This window comes from Alligator mississippiensis, chromosome 2 (assembly GCF_030867095.1).
Source record: "Alligator mississippiensis isolate rAllMis1 chromosome 2, rAllMis1, whole genome shotgun sequence".
NCBI classification, from domain to species: Eukaryota; Metazoa; Chordata; order Crocodylia; family Alligatoridae; genus Alligator; species Alligator mississippiensis.
This window is the reverse complement of record NC_081825.1, coordinates 94,532,846-94,553,009: the sequence shown is the minus strand read 5'-3', so window position 1 is coordinate 94,553,009 and position 20,164 is coordinate 94,532,846. Positions and strand designations below refer to the sequence as shown.

The 20,164-nt window shown below is 43.4% G+C and overlaps 1 protein-coding gene across 1 annotated transcript in view; it reads left to right on the top strand.

The window, feature by feature from the left end:
• The window catches only part of LOC102557924 (uncharacterized), a 115,235-nt gene that overhangs the window by 35,151 nt on the left and 59,920 nt on the right, over nucleotides 1-20,164 (top strand). Inside the window, exons 10-13 of the mRNA XM_059721946.1 lie at nucleotides 1,737-1,801; nucleotides 4,040-4,146; nucleotides 7,678-7,789; nucleotides 13,051-13,150. Coding sequence (XP_059577929.1) covers nucleotides 1,737-1,801; nucleotides 4,040-4,146; nucleotides 7,678-7,789; nucleotides 13,051-13,150 — 384 coding nt within the window. The remainder of the gene's footprint in view (nucleotides 1-1,736; nucleotides 1,802-4,039; nucleotides 4,147-7,677; nucleotides 7,790-13,050; nucleotides 13,151-20,164) is intronic.

The following is a 20,164-nucleotide window of genomic DNA, read 5'->3' as shown; positions in this document are numbered from 1 at the left end:
CTCACTAGTTGTAGTATCAGACTTAACTGATTTAGGTCAAACTAGTTTATGGAACTTCTGTTTTAGATCCCTTCCCAATTCAAGTTAATTCACAGTCCTCCACCATCCCAGAATACTTTGTAGTCCTGGGATGTGCTGTCTGTTCCAGTAGAGCAGGGCTGACCCCTCCCCCAGCTATTGCAAAACTAAGGCACTAAAGCCTCTGCTTCCTGTCAGCCTGGTGGGATGCGGGAGGGCAAGGGAACGGACCTCAAGACCACCCAACCCCCCAAATCCCACTGTCTGTACAGGACAAAGGGATGGAAAGCTCCAGCACTGGGAGCTTATCGTCCTTGCAGCAACCAGGTGAGTGGCTCGCTGGCCTAGGATCAGCTCAGCCCTGCCCCCTCTCCAGCCTCTGCCTGTGAGAAGCAGGGATTTGGGGGGCAAATGCACCAGCCCAGCTGAGCACTGGCTCCCCCAGCTGGGGTCTGCCCAGTGCTGGGGAGGGGGGAAGCCCCCACTGGGGACTTTTCACTCCCCACAGCCTGGGTTGCCAGGCTGGAATGGGCTCATAACCACCCTTTCCCTAGCTCCCTGCCTTTGAGAGGTGGGGGAGAAGGGAGGGGAATGCACCGCCCCCCCCGCCCCCTACATCTGCCTGGCATGAGGCAGTGAAAGTCCCCCCCAGGGGCTTTTCATAGCTGGGTGAGCCAAGTGGGGAACAGCTCCACTCCCTCCTGGTGAGGAGGCAGGGCTGAGCCAATCCCAGCCTGACTTGCTGGGTTGTGGCATTACAAAAAGCCCCCAGTGGGGGCTTACTGCCCCATGCTAGGCAGACCCCACTGTGGGGGCCAGTGCTAGGCTGAGCCACCTTCCCCTCCCCACCCCTCCAGTTTCTCATAGGGGTGGGGCTGAGCACATGCCTGCTTGGTGTGCCATTGGACTGGATTTAGCTCTTAGGCAGCTGGCCATGAGGGGTGGTGCATGTGAGCACTCCCCCAGGCTCCTGGCCTTGGCCAGTTCAGGCTTCTGTCTCTCTTGGCCACCCAAATACTGAACATCAGTTCTGTTTGTTATCAGGTCAAGCTCTGCAGCTTTAAAAAACCTGCAACGATTGAGCTGATTCTGCCTTGGGCTTTTTGAACCTCTGTACTTAGCCCAGAAGTCAGTGGGAGCTTAGTAATTGTAATGGTTCAGTAGGAGATCAAGCTCTAATACATGGCAGTGTTTTGTCAAACTTCTTGTTGATGTTCCTGTGTTCAGTGTCAAGTTCATTATTTTTCCTGAAATGTGCTCTCTAGACTATTAGTAGCAAAAAGATTAGAGCTAATTTGGATCCACAATTACACAACTTTCCTTCCAGCTCTAGCCATGTTTTATACAATTTCCCTAAACAGACTTCCATACTCTCCTACAGTTTATTTCTTAACCAGCTCAGCCATCTCCACCCAATCAGGTGTATGGCAATCAGTTGTGAAGTGCTTTGTTACCTGTTGCTTCCCTTCCAAATCACTTCCAGTCAAGGCAACTGAGGAGGTGTCTCACAAAGATCCAAGAATTTTATCTTAATACACCCCTTGTAAATATTTTATGCATCAGATATAAACAGCCAAATAAGTTACACTTGTGATTTATTGAGAATTATACCTATGTGTTTAATCTCCTGCTATCAAGTAGGAGACAACAATTGCTCAGAGTCCTAAGGCCATTTTGTATATTAAGCGGTCAGACTACTTTTCTGTTAACCATTACAGGCATTGAAGGTGGAGCAGTGAAAGTTCATGGAGCAAAAGGATCACCTCCTTCAACATTTTATAAGGTACTCTTTTTATTGTGTTGATAATGATATAGTATGAAGTACACTTGATTTGTGAAATTTGGTATTTTGGAGGAAAAGGATATGCCATCTTCAGGTGAAACTCTTATTTTTTTCATTCTTTGAGAAATAGATGTAACTAAGGTTAATTTATAAGCCTTTTAGGAAGACTATAGTGCAACATGGTAGTGTAGACTAACATTGCATTTTAAATATAAAATGCTGTTTTTAGTCCCAATGTCTTGTTTAATGAGGGCTTTCAGTCATTTTTAATTTACACACACATCTAGTCCTGCTTCACTGTAAAAAGTACATACAGGGCTTAATCTTATCCCCATATAAACCAATGGCAAAACTTCACGTGACTTTCATGAAAGCAAGGTTGGTCCTATAAATTAAAACACTTAGTGAAGTGTTACCATAGCTGAGCTTATATGACTGAATTCATTTTGAAAAAATACTTTTTTTTTAGAAAACAGTTATAACGTAAAAAAGCACATAGTATTGTTTGTAAAATAGTACTGCTTATACACACATTTTTAAAGTACATCAAGCACATTTTAATTTTCTACCAATTTGAAAGAATAATGTATCAATTTTAAAGTATGACAAATATATAACATTTATTTCAGATATTCAAAAGAATACTGTATTCAAAGTAGAGAAGGTATAGTTTTGGCCACAGTGACTGCAGTGTAGAAAACAAAAAAATCTTTAAAATCATTAATTTTGAGTATATTTTAAATTAATGAATATCCGTATTCCATGTTTCTCAGTTATTCATACACTTTTCAAATTTTTCATGTTATATTCTTAATAATAATTTTGTTAGCTTTATGATGAAACATTTTGTTGTTCTTAATCATCAGTAATTTAGCAACGTAATGAATAAATTTTTCCACAATATCATCTAGTTAATAATGCCTTGAATTAATAATATGTATGTATGTATATAATTTCAGTTGTTTGTACAAAATATCCTGTTCTGCCCTTCATGTTTTCAGTCTCTTGCATATTAAATAAGAACTTCAAGAAACACAATGTTAAAATAACAATTTCCACTTGTGTTATGTGGTCTGTACTTAGGAGAGCAAGTCTTTTTCAGATCTGGAAAAAAAGGGTTTTTTGATCACTGGGAATACCTTTAAAAATAATAATTGAGAGGATTTTGAAATAAGTTTTCAAAATTAGAGCTAACGGGTCCTAATTGTGGGCTATTTCCTGATTAGGAAAAAAAAAGCATTTAAAAAAAAATACATATTCTAAAGATTGTGGACTGACTGCATTTTATTTAATACAAAATTAATGTCAAAATTTTACTGAAGTTCCTCATCATAATTACTATTTTAAGCTGTGCATTTTTTCTTTCAAACCAAGGAACATTTTACAAAATCTGGAAGATTTTTTCCAAGTAGAATGTGCTTTATAGATATTTTTTTCTTTTTTAAACTTTTTTTTAACAACTTTCTTCAGCAGTCTTCTTTGGGTCCAGTTATCACTACTAAAGTTTCATCTCTTCACTTTTACACCTATTTAGCCAATGCTAAAAGTATCAATGACAAATAAAATATGCAGCAATGGAGCCCCATATTACCAAATGAGTCACAATAAATATCAATAGAAAGGCTTTAATTCCAGCCGTATCGAGCTGTACAAGTGCATAGCTCCAGATAGCCAGTTAAATTAGGAAACAAATAAGGTAGATATACATAAATCAAAAAGACAGTGCATATTTAACCCTTTTTTCTCATATAGAGTATGTTACCTTTCAAGACAATATAGTAAGAATAATAATTCTACAGATCTCAAATATTAAGAGACATGTTTAGAACATATACTACAGCTAAAATAATAGTCTGAAAAATCAATATTATGTTAGTAAAATGTCCTCTCATATTTTTTTCAGTTCTGTAGAATATTGTGTTTACTCAGGTGCTAAGTTAACATATTGATGGATGGATAGATATTTTGTATGCATTTGCGTGTGCGCTCACACACACACACACATGCCCACACACACACAGCTAGGGCTTTTATTATAAGATGTATGAAGAAAGAACCCGATATATACATTTTGACTAAGTGATGATTGGATGTGCATGTTAACAAAGAAGACGCATACCACGTGAAGAGAAAAAAATTCTGTTTCTTTTCCTTCTGGATATATTGGTAATTACTGCTTGTTGACCTTTTAGAGTAAATCAGGGGCAATCCCTCATTTTTATAACCTTTTATCACTAGGTAAATGCCACTTACCTCGATGGTTACAGAGCTACAGCTGTCTGCCCAGTTGGTGGGCCAAAGGCAGTGGAAAAAGGAAGGCGAACAGCAGAAAGCATTCTGAAAAGGTTAGTATTCAATACAGATTCACTTTATTTTACCTTTTAAACATAAAATCAAAATAGATTTGTAAACTGTACTAAGATGGCAGTCACATCAATCTAAGAGGCTGCCTAGAAGATGGAATTATTTAAAATGGTTGGAGAAATCAAGACATAAATTGTATAATTTAGAGCCTGTTTTTTTTTTTACTGAACTCATTATAGAGCTATGAAATATCAGTAACATTACGTATCAAAAAACAGGCAATAGGCAAGAAGTTAGATGCGTTTGTTTAGGCTGGTGGTGGTGGTGGTACTCAACCTTTTCACTCGATGGGATGGATGGGCAGTGCCAGATCTAACCATGGGCCAGATGGTGGTTCTGATCCAGAACCTGGGGCCAGCATGGCGGGCACTATTCAGCCATGGTGGGGGGAGGTCAGCCTGAACTGAGCCTAGCCCAGCAGGGGGGAAAGGGGCTGCACGTAGCCCTGCAAGGTGGAAAAGGGGACATGGTCTGCTAATGGAAAAGGGGGCATGGTCCAGTCCCAACCCAGCCCCACAGGGGGAAGAGGGTGTGGCCCTTCCACACAGGGGGAAGGAGGTGCGGTCTGGCTCTGCAGGGCACACAGGGCTTGGGGTTTGTGAATTTGGCAGGGGGGTCACTGTATTAATGGCTTCCCACAGCCAAGTTTCTGGACCCATGGGGAGCCCTGTGGTCCTGACGCAATGGCTCTGTGGGCTGCATTTGGCCTACAAGCTGGAGGTAGATCATTCCTGGTTTAGATAACTTTCATCATAAGCCTTGTCCAGTAAGGTTAAGTCACTAGTGATGCTTATCTACTTTTGACTAATGCCAGTTTCTAGCTGTAAGGCAGCCTGACAGCCTTGCTATCCATTTCAGCAACTCAGTGTATTTCATCTATTTTATTTATTCAAGTATAAAAATTGAACTACAAGTGCCCATCCAGGGCTTTGAGTGCCTGATCCATATATTTAAATGCTACAGCATAATATACCACCCATGAATATATCCATTTCTGCTTCATCCCTCATATTCCTCAACAGTTTTGACAAAGAGAGATTTAGACCATGAAGAGAGATTTACATCTCAGCTAAACAGGTTATGAACCCCTCTGATTTTTATAGGCTAAAACCAACACATTGAATTTCATCCAGTAAATTATTGGAAGCCAGTGCAATTCCCAAAGCATTGGGCTAACGTGCTCCTGATATACAGCTCCTCTCAATAAACTGTCTTCAGCATCTCTTCAGATTCAGCTTGTGACATATGTAATTATTATTCTTTATTCCTTTTCTTTATTCCTCAATTCCTTCCTCTCCATTGTTCAAAATGAATAATTTAAAAAAAATGTGTAAAGAAGCAGTTATTTAAAGCAGCCTTTATTGTTCCTCAAGAAGTTATTTTTAAAACATTTAATGCATTTGCTACATTCTAGTGCATTGTAAAAGCTTGAAATATGCTCTTTAAGATTACCTGTATGCTATAAGTACACTAAGTAAGAGAAGATTTCGGCAATCCTCAGAAAAGGGAGCAGATTCCATTAAAATCAAGGACTTTCCCACAATAAGCAGTGGTTAATGGTTTATAAGTCTGGTTGAATGAGAAACTAAGCTAGCTGCTACAAGGAATCTAGACAGGAAATCAGGATAGTTATAATATCCATTTACACAGGTTCTCTGTACAGCATCAGTGCTTTTAGTGCTAAAAGAAACTCACTGCAAGTCTGGTCAAGGATGGGTCAGGGGCTCCAGCTAAAACTGCTTAGGACTAAAATTTGTGCAACAAATATATTTTAAATTTTCATGTCTACAGTTAGTTTTAGATGTTATATATAACTTGTCTTTGGGAATGTGCTGTGTTCTGTTACTCAGCACATCTGATCACTTTTATAAGGTTTGATACCTAATTTTAGGCATCAGTTTCAATTTTCACCAACAATAAGTAGAAAATATATAATTTAATATAGATTTAATTTAACTTAATTTTATCTATTTAAGGTAATCTTACCTGTATAATTTAATATTAAATTCCTTTACTCTGGTGCCAGATAGATGCGTCATTAAATATAGAAAGTGTCTTTTAAACTGCTCCATGGTTATGAAAGATTCTATCAGTCCAAACATAATTTCCATGGTTGAATTGGTAAAATCTCTTAAAACAGTGGAAGGAGGTGAGGGTGCCAGATACTGTGACGCTCTTCAAATGCATTGACCTCATCTATCTGATATGTTGAAGGGGCACTGAAGCTATTAAATGGAAACTGTTATGGGCATTTTATATGTTTTTTTAAGACTCTTGTATGGTATGCTCCCAAAATTGACATTTTTTTCTCTCTAATAATGCTGCCTTTTTCTCATATTGTCAAAGTTTTATAATGTACTACAATTTCAATCGAGGTGGAGTTTATATGACTATTTCTGTTTTATTTAAATACTGATTGTACACCAGTATAATTGAATATGTCAAGCTTTTGGGAAAGGATTAAGTATCTCTTTTCCTAGCTGTGCAAAAATTAAGAATTATAGGTCCAGTAATGATATATTATTTTGAAGACTCTAAAAGCTGGCTTATGCAATTGTCCATGTCATAAGGCGAAACTGTAGAATGATTTGTTGAACACCATTGAATGAGCTTTAGAGAAAGTGTTCTGTGTTCATTTTAAAATGCACTGTGGCTTAATGCACGTGATCGTGAACCATTTGAATTAGAGCGTCTGTCCAGGAACCACTCTAATTAAAATGCCCCACCGCCATCGCCAAGCACATGAAAGGCAGTCTTCTAAGTGTCTAAATCCACATAAGTGGCTAATTGGTGGAATAAGAGCAGGCCCTTAGAGTCAAGCAGTCAGGACAAATTTTGGAAGTACCTCACTTGACAGTGGGCACATCTACTAATTAACTCCACAGTAAATGTCTCGTTTCTACATGTGCAGCCCTATTAGGCTGCAGGAAACTAATTAATTCCATAACAAGGTAGTATTTGTGAATACAAGTACTACCCTGCTGTGGAATTTTTCAAGCACAGCAGTGTATACGTAGGTGCTGACCCAGCTGACTGGGGCATGAGCGTGCTTCAGTGTAGGGGCTGCCTGCTGGCTAACCCTGCAGTGGAAAAAACTTGTGCCCCAGCCAGCCCCTCTGCAGCACATTGAGCTGAGTTGGAGCAGCTCTGGGCTAGTAGGCTGATCCCCTAGGCCTCCTGTCAGCCGGTGCTGGTCCAACCTAGCTCAATGTGTTGTGATCTCAGGTGCACATTCAAATGGTACACTGGGGAGCAATAAGCTCTGGCACAATAAACACTGGGGTTAATTGCTTCAAATTAATTGCATGTGTAGATGTGCCCATGTGTAGATGTGTCATTTGAATTGTATGTGTAGATGCATCATTTGAAATACAGTATAGCAATGTATTTGCTCAATGACAGGTATTTAAATCCAAACTTATGGAACATTCAGATTTTACATCCATGGGCTGTACTGGGATATTGCATATCATTCTTATGAAGTAGTTGGCTAATAAGTACATTTGTTGCAGGACTCGCCTTATTTTCAGTCAACTTGGGTATGAAGATTACAGTGCAGTTAACATACAGATTTTAGGTTCTGAAGAGACGTATGGACCGCATGCAAAAAAGCATATAGATGGTGTAAGTACTAAATTAATCATTTTTAAAAGTGCATTAATCACTTTGAATCTCTATGTGTTCTCTTTTTCTAACTGTAAAAAAAATTATTGGAGGGAATTTCAGAGCTACTATCATGTAAAAATTTGCGTGTTTTTTTTATAGAGGTGGTTAGCCATGTTCATAGATTCATAGATTCATAGATGTTAGGGTCGGAAGGGACCTCAATAGATCATCGAGTCCGACCCCCTGCATAAGCAGGAAAGAGTGCTGGGTCTAGATGACCCCAGCTAGATGCTCATCTAACCTCCTCTTGAAGACCCCCAGGGTAGGGGAGAGCACCACCTCCCTTGGGAGCCCGTTCCAGACCCTGGCCACTCGAACTGTGAAGAAGTTCTTCCTAATGTCCAATCTAAATCTGCTCTCTGCTAGCTTGTGGCCATTATTTCTTATAACCCCCGGGGGCGCCTTGGTGAATAAATACTCACCAATTCCCTTCTATGCCCCCATGATGAACTTATAGGCGGCCACAAGGTCGCCTCTCAACCTTCTCTTGCGGAGGCTGAAAAGATCCAGTTTCTCTAGTCTCTCCTCGTAGGGCTTGGTCTGTAGGCCCTTAACCATATGAGTGGCCCTTCTCTGGACCCTCTCCAGGTTATCCGCATCCCTCTTGAATTGCGGCGCCCAGAATTGCACGCGGTACTCCAACTGCGGTCTGACCAGCGCCCGAATGTTAGTTGGAAGCCAGGCACCAGGTAGCACAGGGTGGAACCTTAGAGATTACCTGGTTCAGAAAGGCATGGGCCTCACACAAGGATTTATTTCTAGTGATGGAAAATTTCCACCGCTAGAAATGATTCTGAAAGAGGGAACAGTACAGCTGTTCAGCCTGCAACTGCCCTCTCTCCCCTGCTCCTGATGCCTTCCTGAGACTTGGGTAGTCCTAGTGTTGGGTAAGTCTGGAGAGTCCCCTAGTGTGGAGAGTGGGTGAGGACTTTGCCCAACTGTTCAGCCTGCTTAGTTCCTGGGCATTGGGAGCTGAACAGAGTGAGTGGCACCACAAGTCCCCACACTGCTCAATTGACCACTCACTGGAGTGTGCAGCCTGCAGGTAGCAGTGGGTGGCTGCTCCTCTTTTCCCGGTCTGAAGAAGAATCAGGATCAGGTGGCTCCAGCACATTTTCCAGGCTGGGGTGACCCTAGTCTCCAAAGGTACAGGATGTTTGTTTCCTTGATGTTTGATTCTTCTTGGTCCCTGGGAGGAGTCAAACAAAGTGTACAGGCAGTTGTTCTCCTGAGATAAACTCGCCTGAGGGTAGCTTCTACCTGGTAGGACTTGGGTTACTTTTCTCCTAAAAGTGCCATTTTTGTTCTGGGAGAGACTATGTGAATGCCTGTACATGCATGGTTTCTACCAGGGGAGCTGTAATTCTCCTGGTAGAAATGTAACACCTGTATGCAGCCATGAGCTTTCGTAGGCAGCAACCAACTTTGTCAAGTGCTAGGAATGGACTGATGCTGGGAATGCAAAATTAAGACTACTTGTGCAACTATAATTAGCCCCCCTTGTGAGTATGCATTTTGTTACAGTCTTAAATTACATGTTCATATTATGTATCACAACAATTGCATACAGATATAAATGGGATGTGTTGTTCGCTAACACCGTGTCTGTAATCTCTTTTTTTAATTGATATGTGAAAGTCTAAAAAAAAAAAGCAGTAAATCTTTGTATTTCCTGTTATACATTTGTAGTACAACTTGTTACAAAATGGTAGTATCTAAATCTTTTTTGTCAGCTGTAAAATTTTATAAAGCAGCAAGGTATATGTCAGACAACATTCAGTTCTAGGAAACTAGTGAGAAGACCTGCACTTTAAAATTGCTAAATAAGTACAGCTGATGAGCTGTTTACAAACTTAATTTCTACAGCAGAATTAATTAATTTATCATTGCATCTGTTAATTTAAATGCTTGGATTTAACTTCCTTCTGCGGTGTAGTTCCCTCCCCACTGAACTAGCTTTATAATGGTTATACAGCTGTCCAATAATTTTGTTTCCCAGGATCATACATAGTCTACTTTAATCTGATTCTTTTAAATACACAGAAAACTGTATTAAAAGAACCTGATCAGGGTTGTGAAGTCAAGCATTTGAAAGTTATGAAATTTCAAGGAACTTTAATTTGGACATTGTGCACATACATTTTGTTGCACTTTTGAAATGCATGATTGCATGCTATTTTATTAAACAACATTCACCTGAAAAGAGCTGTTTGATAGTTTGTGTTATGCTCATTGTTAATTGATGTCTTTCCCTCCTATTTACTGTATGCTAGGGGTTTTAAACCTTTTTTAACAAGTGTACCCCTTTTGTCTCAAAGTTTCAGCTCATGTACCCCTTTATATTTATTCTTGTTTTCAATGTTACCTATTATGTACTTGGCTGCCATTGCCTGCCTTGAACACAGCCCCGGGAAGAGCCCAGCACTGCCCCAGCCCGCAGCGGCAGCCCACCATTGCCCTGCACGCAGATCCGGGGGCACATGCTCCCCATGTCTCCCTGGGGTGCATGCAGCGGCAAGAGCCGCCACACCGCCCCCTCCTCCCCCACGCCCCCCCGCTGCCCCCAGACAAGCTGCTCTCAGTTCCATCCCATGGCCTGCCCTGGCTGTACAGTGCCTGCCCCACCCCCACTCCCTCCTCCTCCCTCTTTGCGGGGGCCTCAACCTGCCCCCTACCATGCCCCTTCCCTTACAGACTTACCAGCTGGACCCAGCTGCCCTGCAGGCTGCTGGGCTGTGCTCCCAGCTGCCCGCGTGCTGCTCTGCAGCTTGTGTACATGCACAGGGCATTTACTGGCCACGCCAGTCAAAAAAAGACAATTGCCAATACTTGTACATTCATTCTGTGTACCCTCTACAACCTTTTTAAGTACCCCTAAGGGTAAGCATACCCCTGGTTGACAACCATTGCTGTGTGCTATTCAAATTCTTCAATTTCCTCATGGATTTTTCTATTATGCTTATCATTGTAAGAAATGAATGCTTCAAATCATTAATTTATATTCACAAAACTCCTGTCCCACAAGAGGAAATAATTGTTCTTATTTTACAGATGGTAACTGAGGTACAGAAAGTATATGATCAAGTGTCCATTAGTTCTGAGAACCAAATTTGAGATTTTTTTTTTCAGCGAGATTAGCATTATATAACGTATACATATTTATAGTTCCTATTGGTTTCATTTTGCTCTGGGAGTACTAACTACTTCTGCAAATAAGACAGCAGTGCCTCGAGTCATCCCCCCAGAAAAGGAGGTTCACACTATTTCTCACCATAACTGAGAAGCTTGGTTTGTACAGTATGCCTTGCATCATGTGACAACTCCTAGGCAGAGATAAAAAAAACCCCCAAACCAACTTTCCTAAATTGCTGACACTACAAAACTGGTTTTGTTTTATATACCCTTGCCTCATTCACTAACACCTTACAACATCTCAAACAATATGACTGTACACCTTTATTCTTCCCTTAAACACAGTCAATCATGCATTCAGAAGCAGGGGTTCTGTTTTAAAAGGTTTGTGATCAAGTTAAGTCTATTATAATGCATTCATGCAAAGTGTCTGAACTGAGGTTGCTTATGCAACTGCAGATCTGGCATTTTCTAAATTCAAAGTCCTTTATTTTGCAACATTAGTAATGTTCATTTAACATCCTTTTTTCTGTGAAATCTCCATGGTTTTTGGGGAAAAAAAACCCTAAAGAAATATATCAAATTCCTTCTCATGACAGTAGATGGTCATCAACATGTTTCATCCACAGGGTTTGAACCTTTAGATCTGACCTTTAGATCACTTGATAGGCATCTGTGCTGTGATATCAGTATTTGTTTGTCATCCTCCATGTCTCTCTTTGGATAAGTACTGGAGGGAAATAAATATTTTGCCCCTCCTTTACCATCTCCCAAAGTCCTTATCCCAATCTGCATCTTTACCCCCTCAAGTCCAGATCTTGGTTCCTCTGCCTTTAATCAGGCAGCTTCCTCCTCAAAGCTGCCAGGATCCAGCAAGGGGAGCAGGCACTGAAAGCACAGCATAAACAAAGCCGTGGCACACGTTCCGTTTAGGACATATATTGTGCCATAAAACTGACTCATTAACACCTTTACAGTATTTTAGGAAGTTTCACAAAGATTTTACCAAGTTTTGAACGTGAATCTGAACATTTCTTCTTAAGAATATTATTTGAGGTAAAATTTGAATTCCAAAGGACAAGGCAGGAAGCTGTACAATTTTCTGAAGTTTGGGAATATCCAGCATTTGTTTTCAGGGGGTGCATCTACACATTGTGCTGAACTGTACAGTAGACTAATTTGCTGTGGTATAAAGTGTCAGTCTACACGTGTGACTCTATTAGACTGCTACAAACTAATTTTCACCCCATTAAGTTAGCACTTTCAGGGACAGTACTTCTTACCGTGGCAAAAATAACTTGCCTAAATGCACGTGTAAACACTGACCCAGGCATACATTGCACCCAGGCTGCAGGGGGACAGACCCCTGCCTGCTGCCTAGCTACACGGCTCCGCATGTGAGGCATTCTTGGGCCCCAGCCACCTCCTCTGCTGCCCAATGCTATGACCCAGAGCTCAGAGCTGACCCCTTGAGCCTGCTGCCAGCCTGCGGCTGCTCTGTCCTAGCTCAAACTGCTGTGGTCCCAAGTGAACATGTAGATGCTGCGCCTGGGAGCCATTAACTTTGGTACAGTTAGCCTCATCTTAATGGCATGTGTAGATGCACCCAGGATAACTGAAGAAAAGAATTAGAAAATATTTTAACAAAAAGGTGGATGAAAATTATGTTACTGCTTAGTATTAGTACATAGTGAGTGTGTCTATACATGCACTTTACTGTGCAGTAGCATCACCATCTACACATGTACAGCATTTAGCCCAGTGTAGACTAACTTACAGTGCCATCAGATAGTGCTGTCAGATAGAGGTACTTTCTGATGGTGCAGTAAATTACTATGCTTAAACGTATATGTAGACAGTGACATCAGGATTAGATTACTCCAGCTCAAATTGCATCAGAGTTTATTCAAGTGCATTAATTGCATGCATAGACATGCCCAGTGACTGTCTTTTTACAGAGTTTCAGCTACGGTAATGACAGTTCATCTTTGGAAGATTTCATATGTTTAAATTTACTAGAGCTATGCATATTAAGTAAACCTTTGCTTATGACTCTTGAATTCATAAAATGTAATATTTGGAAACAGGGTCCCCGGGAAGTGGTTATCTGGCTTGCTGTACACCATAAGCAGAAAAAGGCTGTGGAAATCTTCTCAAAAGAGATTGCACCAGCTGGAACTGGAATGGGTAAATAGTCCTATCTCTTTCTCTAAGTATCTGGTTCTTTGATTTTGATCATTAATATTAAGGTAGCGCTTATAATACGTGCCTCATTGTGTTGATTGTGGCAGGTCACTTGGGGTGCCTGCCACTTTAAGAGATTAGGCAGCCTGCAAAGCCAGCAGCTACAGACCACAAAAGAGTGGGACCATGCGTGTCCAGAGACCCAGAGAGGGGCCAGGAGAAATTTGGTCTGTGCAGGTCCAGAGGCCCAGAGAGGGTCCAAGGGCTTAGAGTATGAGAGGACCAATGAACCCACAAGTAGAGTGTATGAGGAAAGCTGGGATCAGGTTCAGCACCCAAGGCTGCACCCAGGAGTAGCCAGGATGGGCAAAGTGCCCGGGTGTGGGCAGAGAGAAGCCACACCTGGAAATAGTCATGATGGGCAAAGTGCCTGGGGTATGGATAGAGAGTGCCACAACTGGGAGTAGCCAGGATGGGTGAAGGGCCTGAGGTTGGGGAGAAGGTCACACCTGGGTAGTAACCATGAGGGGCAAAGTGCCAAGGTATGGGCAGCAAAAGCCAGTTCAAGTGTGAACTGTAACACCTGTAGGGCTGAAAGGGAGAGTGGGACTAGAAGGGTCCAGAGGCCCAGCGAAGGGCTGGGGAATAGTGTGAGGCCCAATGTAGGGTCAGAGGCCTAGAGAGAGGCCAGGAAAAGTGGGAGACCAGAAGTGTCGAAGAGGAGACCAAAGGGGTCTGCCAGCCCAGAGAGGGACCAAGTGAGAAACCGAAGGGCCTGGCAGCCCAGGGAGGGCTTGTGCAAGAGACTGAGGGGTCTGAAGGCCCAGAGTGGGGATGGCTGAGGCCAAAGGGTCTGAGGGCCCAGAGAAGGGCTGTGTGAGTGACAAGAAGGAACATCAGTGAAGATGACATCTGTGAGACCTGGGATGTGGTGTAGGGACAAAACAGAGCCATGCAATTGGCCCGTAAGGCCTTCACCACTAACCTGGTGGTCATTATGATAAGACCAGGGCAGCCTCCCACACTCTTTTTGACAATTAACATCAAGGCATGGTGGGTGAGGGCAGGGCAGACTGCCTGTAGAACAGGGTACAAGTCATTTTTTTGTCTCCAGGTGCTTTACGGCCACCCCTGGAGATAGTACTCTGTCATACCATGATCTATGTAAACCCAAAGTTAATATGCTTACATGTTTTTGTTAAAATGAGGCCTAAGACACGGACAAATTTATAGATGTTTATTTTGTTTAGTCACCTTTTGCTCCTCTGATGCTTTTCAGCCTTCTACTGTTGCTACTTTCTTTTCTTGCTTTCATCAGCTTTTTAACGTCCTTGCACACACTAATTAAGGTCATGGCTTTACTCTGCTTCATTAAATTACTAAAATGACTAATATTACTAATTTGTTAATTTATATAATTATATTTGATGATGTGCTGTTGCCTTCAAAAGGTCTGAATGAATTAGTCTATAACACCCTTGACAGATGCTACATTTAAAGTGTGATTATAGAGCAATGCAGCAAAGTGTGTTCATGGAGCAATAAATTGCAACATGCTGTATGTTCAAACAATTTGTCATGTGACACCAAGTTGCAAAAATGGCAATCCAGCAACAAAGTCTAAATGTAGACTATTGTCTTGTTTGTACTGCACTTCAATTTGAACGCGTAGCATGTTACACACAGGGGCCAGTGTTTGGCCAGGTCCTCCAGCATCCCAGGGTGGACTACTTTTTCCCCCAGCCCTTCTTCCTTCAAGGGACTCTCTATGACTCATGCTAAACTCTGCTGCCTGAACTCTGCTGCCTCAGGACATGCTTTTCTTGCACACAATAGGAGTATGTTGGGGATAGAGGAAAAGCATATACACAAAAGTACCTTTATAAGGTGTCTGGGAAGAGTTTTAGCCCTGCTGCTTCCATCTCCCCAGCTTTGTACAGGTCTCCCCTGCTTTGCGAAAAGGTCAGGGGAGCTCAGCTGGTGAGCTCAGAACTCACTTTTCATTAGCAGCATTCCTGCAGGTGTGGGAGAGAGGCTGACAGCCCCTGCCAGCAGCCCTGCAAGTGCTTTTGTTGGTGAGTGCTGCCAGAGCAGGTTCCCAGGGAACTTTTTTCTCCTTTGCATAGCTTGCCCTGTGAACATGAAGCAGGTCATGTAGAATAACAATTTCCATTGAGCAGCATTGCCTGATGGAAATAATATCTGCCAGTGGCCTAAGGTGCCACCCTGCTCTGCTATCTGCATGGCTTCAGATTAATGAAGCTAACCACCTCTCTCTACCATAATTATATTTCACTAGAAAAATATTATTTACTGGCAAAACTGCGTCACATATTACCATTTTTCTAGTGAAATAACATTAATGTCATCAGGACCTGTGTAACTTTTAGGATGGTGAAAGGTTTCTACTAAGCAACAAGCATTTGAAGTTAAAACAGCCTTTTGTGAGTGGCTATATACTTCTGATTTGTTTAGTATGGTGTGGCATCTGTTTGCTTGGGGGATCACAATTTTATCTTGTAATTTAGCGTTTGCTGCAGTGGTAGTAATGACAATGTATGAATGATTCCTTATTTATACTGCTTGAACATCCACACTGTTCCTGGTCCTACACTTGGATCTATCCTAAAGGCTGCTCTTTCTTTGACTGTGAGATTGGATCTAGTGTGGCACATGTCTAACATAAAGCTGATCAGCTAACATATGAATGTAATGATTCTATGGTGCAGGGATATAGGTGGTAGCCGTGTTGGTCTAAGAACATAGACAGATGAGGTTCTTTGGGCAAATCTGATTTCTTTTATTAAACCAACTCAAATAGTTGGAAAACATTTTTTAGCAAGTTTACTTCCTTGCAAGCTTTTGGGTACAAATACCCTTCATCGGGCTGAGAAAGCATCTGCAGTTGTTCTGTGCTCTTCCATGATGGAATGAATAGCAAAGAAGCCAGAGGCTGGTATGCATGCAAGAAGGCCAATCAGTGAAGATGTCAATTGAGGAATCAGTGGATGAGAGAGAGGTTGGGGGGGGGGAGGGGCGGAGAAATGGGAATGAATGTAGCTGGTAAATAGTAGAGAGGTACCTGGGGAGTCAGATGTTAAGCAGGTTATAATGTGTTATGAATCCAATATCTATATTTAGTCCATGATTTTTTGTATCCAGTAGGTTGATGGAGTGAAGTTCGTAAGCTTGTCTGTGAAAAGTGTTTTGTAAATTCCCTATGGAGATTAGAACTGACAGATTGGAGAGAAAGTGTTTGTTTTGTGGGAAATGTGCCCCCACAGGTAATTGGGTATTCTTGTCTTTGATAGATTTCTGGTGTGCATTCATTCTGGTATGCAGCTGTTGTTTGATCTTTCCTGCATATTTTCCAGGAGGTCATTTGGTGCATTGGATGAGATATATTACATTTCTGGAGGTCCAGGAATGCTGATGGTTCTGTTGTGGGGTGTAGTAATTGTGGAGGTGGTGGAGATATGTGGCAGGTTTCCTTGCAAACCTCATCACCAGAAGCAAACTTCCTATGGCCCAAAACACACCAAATGTATCCAAATCATGCCATACCAAGAAATGTAAAACCTGCCAACATATTTCCACCACCCCCACAATTACTATACCCCACAACAAAACCATCAGCATTCCTGGATCTTACACCAGCATTCCTGGATTATCAGTACACTACCATCCATTAACAAAGTTCAGCTCTGTGGCCAATTTATACTAGCTATTTGGGGCCCAACTGAAGAGTCTCCCAATTGCCCTAGAAACCAGAGAAGTGAAAAAAACAACATATTCCTGGTAGAAGTTAATAGCAGGTCTTTGTAAAATATTATTAATTTATACAAGAAAAAATATGTACTGGCTATACTGTGAGCATAAAGGAGTACAGAGAGCCTGCATTTGAGAATTTGTTCTAAAAGTGTATTGAGCCTATTTTAAGTGCTGTTCAGGAAAAAATATATACTAAGATAGCTCATGTTACCTCTGTAATTTAATTTAAATCAACTGGTATTCACTTCCTGCCCTAATCTCTCATAAAGGTTGTCTGGTTTCTGGTAAACCACATGCTAGCCACAGCCAACCCCAGAAGTAATGTACTTACTTGCATACCACATGCATCTTTCCCCGCAAAATTAGCCCTACAAATTTGGGGTGCATGTCTTAAACAAGAAAGCCAATTTTTCTGTCCAGGATAGAAGCATAGAGATGCTGTAATGGCTGCTGCTTCTCTTCCTTCTATCCCTGCTGGTGAGCCAGATGAAAGGAGAGGTGGAAGGAGACCTCGGAAGCAACTACAGTATTAACCCTTTCACAGCTCCTGCTGAATTAGCAATAACTTTTGGCTGAAGAACCAAAATCTGCTGTTAATTCAGCAGCAACTGAGCAGCCATCAGTGGTGAAAGAGCAGGTTAGGGACTGTTTAGAAAAGCTGGACATATTTAAGTCCATGGGGCCAGATGGGATGCACCTGAGGGTGCTGAGGGAGTTGGCTGATGAGATTGCAGAGCCACTGGCCATCACCTTGGAAAATTCATGGAGATCAGGAGAGGTGCTGGATGATTGGAAAAGGGCAAATATAGTGCCCATATGTCGCAGGGCACCTCGGTGCTCTGCTCCTGGAGAGGAGAAACTGCCAGGGAGAGAGCCCTGGCAGTGCCTAATGAGCACAGCTGCAAGTTGCCGGGGCGACTAATCAGAAGCAGCTGGCCAGAAGGGGGCAGGGCCTGGCCTTTGTAAAGCCCAGGGCTGAAGCCAGGCTAGCAGTTCTCTGCCAGCAGCCTGGGAGGAAGGAGCTCTGGGAGTGAGGATGTGGAAAGGAGCATGACTTGCAAGTACAGCTCATGATAGCCCTGAGAGGATGGGCACTAGGGTTTAGCCAGGGGGCTTTAGGTTTGTGTTACAGCCAGGAGGCTTGAGTTTGTTTGACTTTGTTATTACACCCGGAGGCTTGGGTGAGGCTGTAGGGGTTGGAGGAGGCCTCATAAGAGGGCGCAGTGTCCTCATAGGGACCCCAGAGAGTGTGGGGTGCCCTAGCGCCAAGAGGGCGCATTAATTTCACAGCGCCAGTGAAGGCGCAGCTTGCACGCCAGTGCGGGAGCAACTGGCGGCAAGGAGCGCGGCCAGTGGGTCGCGGGCGCAACCAGTAGGTTGCAGACGGGGGACATAGACCCCGGATCGCATGCGGGGTACATAGACCCCAGCCCCAGAGCGAGGGGCAATTTCATTGAGAAGCCCAGGGTGGGCACAGCGAGCCCCAAAGAGGGGGAGCGCCACGTTGTATTCTTGAGAAGCCCCGTGGGGGCACAGCGAGCCCCAAAGAGGGGGAGCGCCATTACTGAGGAGCCCTGGAGCGGGGCCATTACTGAGGAGCCCGAGGCGGGCATGCCCTAGAGCAGGGCCATATTGAGGAGCCTGAAATGGGCATAGCGAGCCCGGCCGCAGGCTAGTGCGGCAACACCCCTCAGACAGAGGCAGGGCGCTGCGGTTGCCCCCGAGAAGACAGGGAGTAGCAGCGTGGTGAGCCGGGGTCAGAGAGGGTATCCGTGCGGTTGGCCAGGGAAGGGCCGAGGCCCGCTAGGGAGTCCCAGAGTGGACGAGAGTCCCAGTGAGAGGCTGGGTGCGAGAGACAGAGCCCAGAGTGGGCTACACTTTAGAGGAGGCCCGGGAAGCGGGTGTACAGACCTAACAACGTCTATTACATCTGTGAGGCTTGGGGCGTGGTATTAGGGGCTGGTAGGAGCCACGCACAGCCCATAAGGCTGGGGTGCTTGAGTAGCACCCATCATACGGGGCGACCCACGAGGGGTCCAGGAGCTTACGTGCCCGAGGAAACACAAGGCAGCCTCCCTATTACATATTCCAGCAAGACGTGGCGGGCGAGAATGGAGGGTGCCCTCGGGCCGAAGTAGCGCGGTGAGAGGGCCTCGAGATCACGGACCTCCAAGAGGACCCCGCCGTGACACCATATATAAGGAAGGGAAAAAGAAGGATCCAGGGAACTACCTACGGACCACTCAGCCTCACCTCAGTCCCTGAAAAAATCATGCCCAGATCCTCAAGAAATCCATTACTAGGTGCTTGGAGGAGGAAAAGAAGGTGATTAGGAACTGTCAGCATAGTTTCACGAAGGGCAAGTCATGCCTGACCAACCTGATTATGTTCTATGATGTGACTGGCTCTGTGGATGTGGGGAGACCAGTGGAAGTGGCATACCTTGATTTTAGCAAGGCTTTTGATAGGGTCTCCCACAACATTCTCTCAGGCAAGCTAAGGAAATATGGGCTGGATGAATGAACTCTAAGATGGATAGAAAAATAGCTGCAGCATTAGGCTCAGAGGATAGTAATCAATGGCTCAATGTCTAGTTTGCAGCCGGGATCAATTGTAGTGCCCCAGGGGTCAGTCCTGGGGCTGGTTTTGTTCAATGTCTTCATCAACAACCTGAAAGATGGCATAGAGTGCCCCCTTAGCAAGTTTGCAGATGACACCAAGCTGAGGGGAGTAGTAGATATGCTAGAGGGTAGGGCTAGGATTCAGTGTGACCTAGACAAATTGGAGGATTGGGCCAAAAGAAATCTCATGAGGTCCAGCAAGGACAAGTACAAAGTCCTGCACTTAGGATGGAACAACCCCATGCACCAGTACAGGCTGGGGGCTGTCTGGCTGGACAGAAGAGGACCTGGGGGTTACAGTGGACAAGAAGCTGAATATGATCAGTATGACCTTGTTGCAAAGAAGGCTAACGACATACTGGGCTGCATTGGTAGGTGTGTTGCCAGCAGATCAAGGAAAGTGATTATTCCCCTCTATTCAACACTGGTGAGGCCACATCTGGAGTACTGTGTTCAGTTTTGAGCCCCCACTACAGAAAGGATCTGGACAATTGGAGAGAGTCCAGCAGAGGGCAACAAAAATGGTAAGAGGACTGAGGGACATGACTTATAAGGAGAGGCTGAGGAAAATGGACTTATTTAGTCTTGAGAAGAAGACTGAGAGGGGATTTAATACTACCTGTAG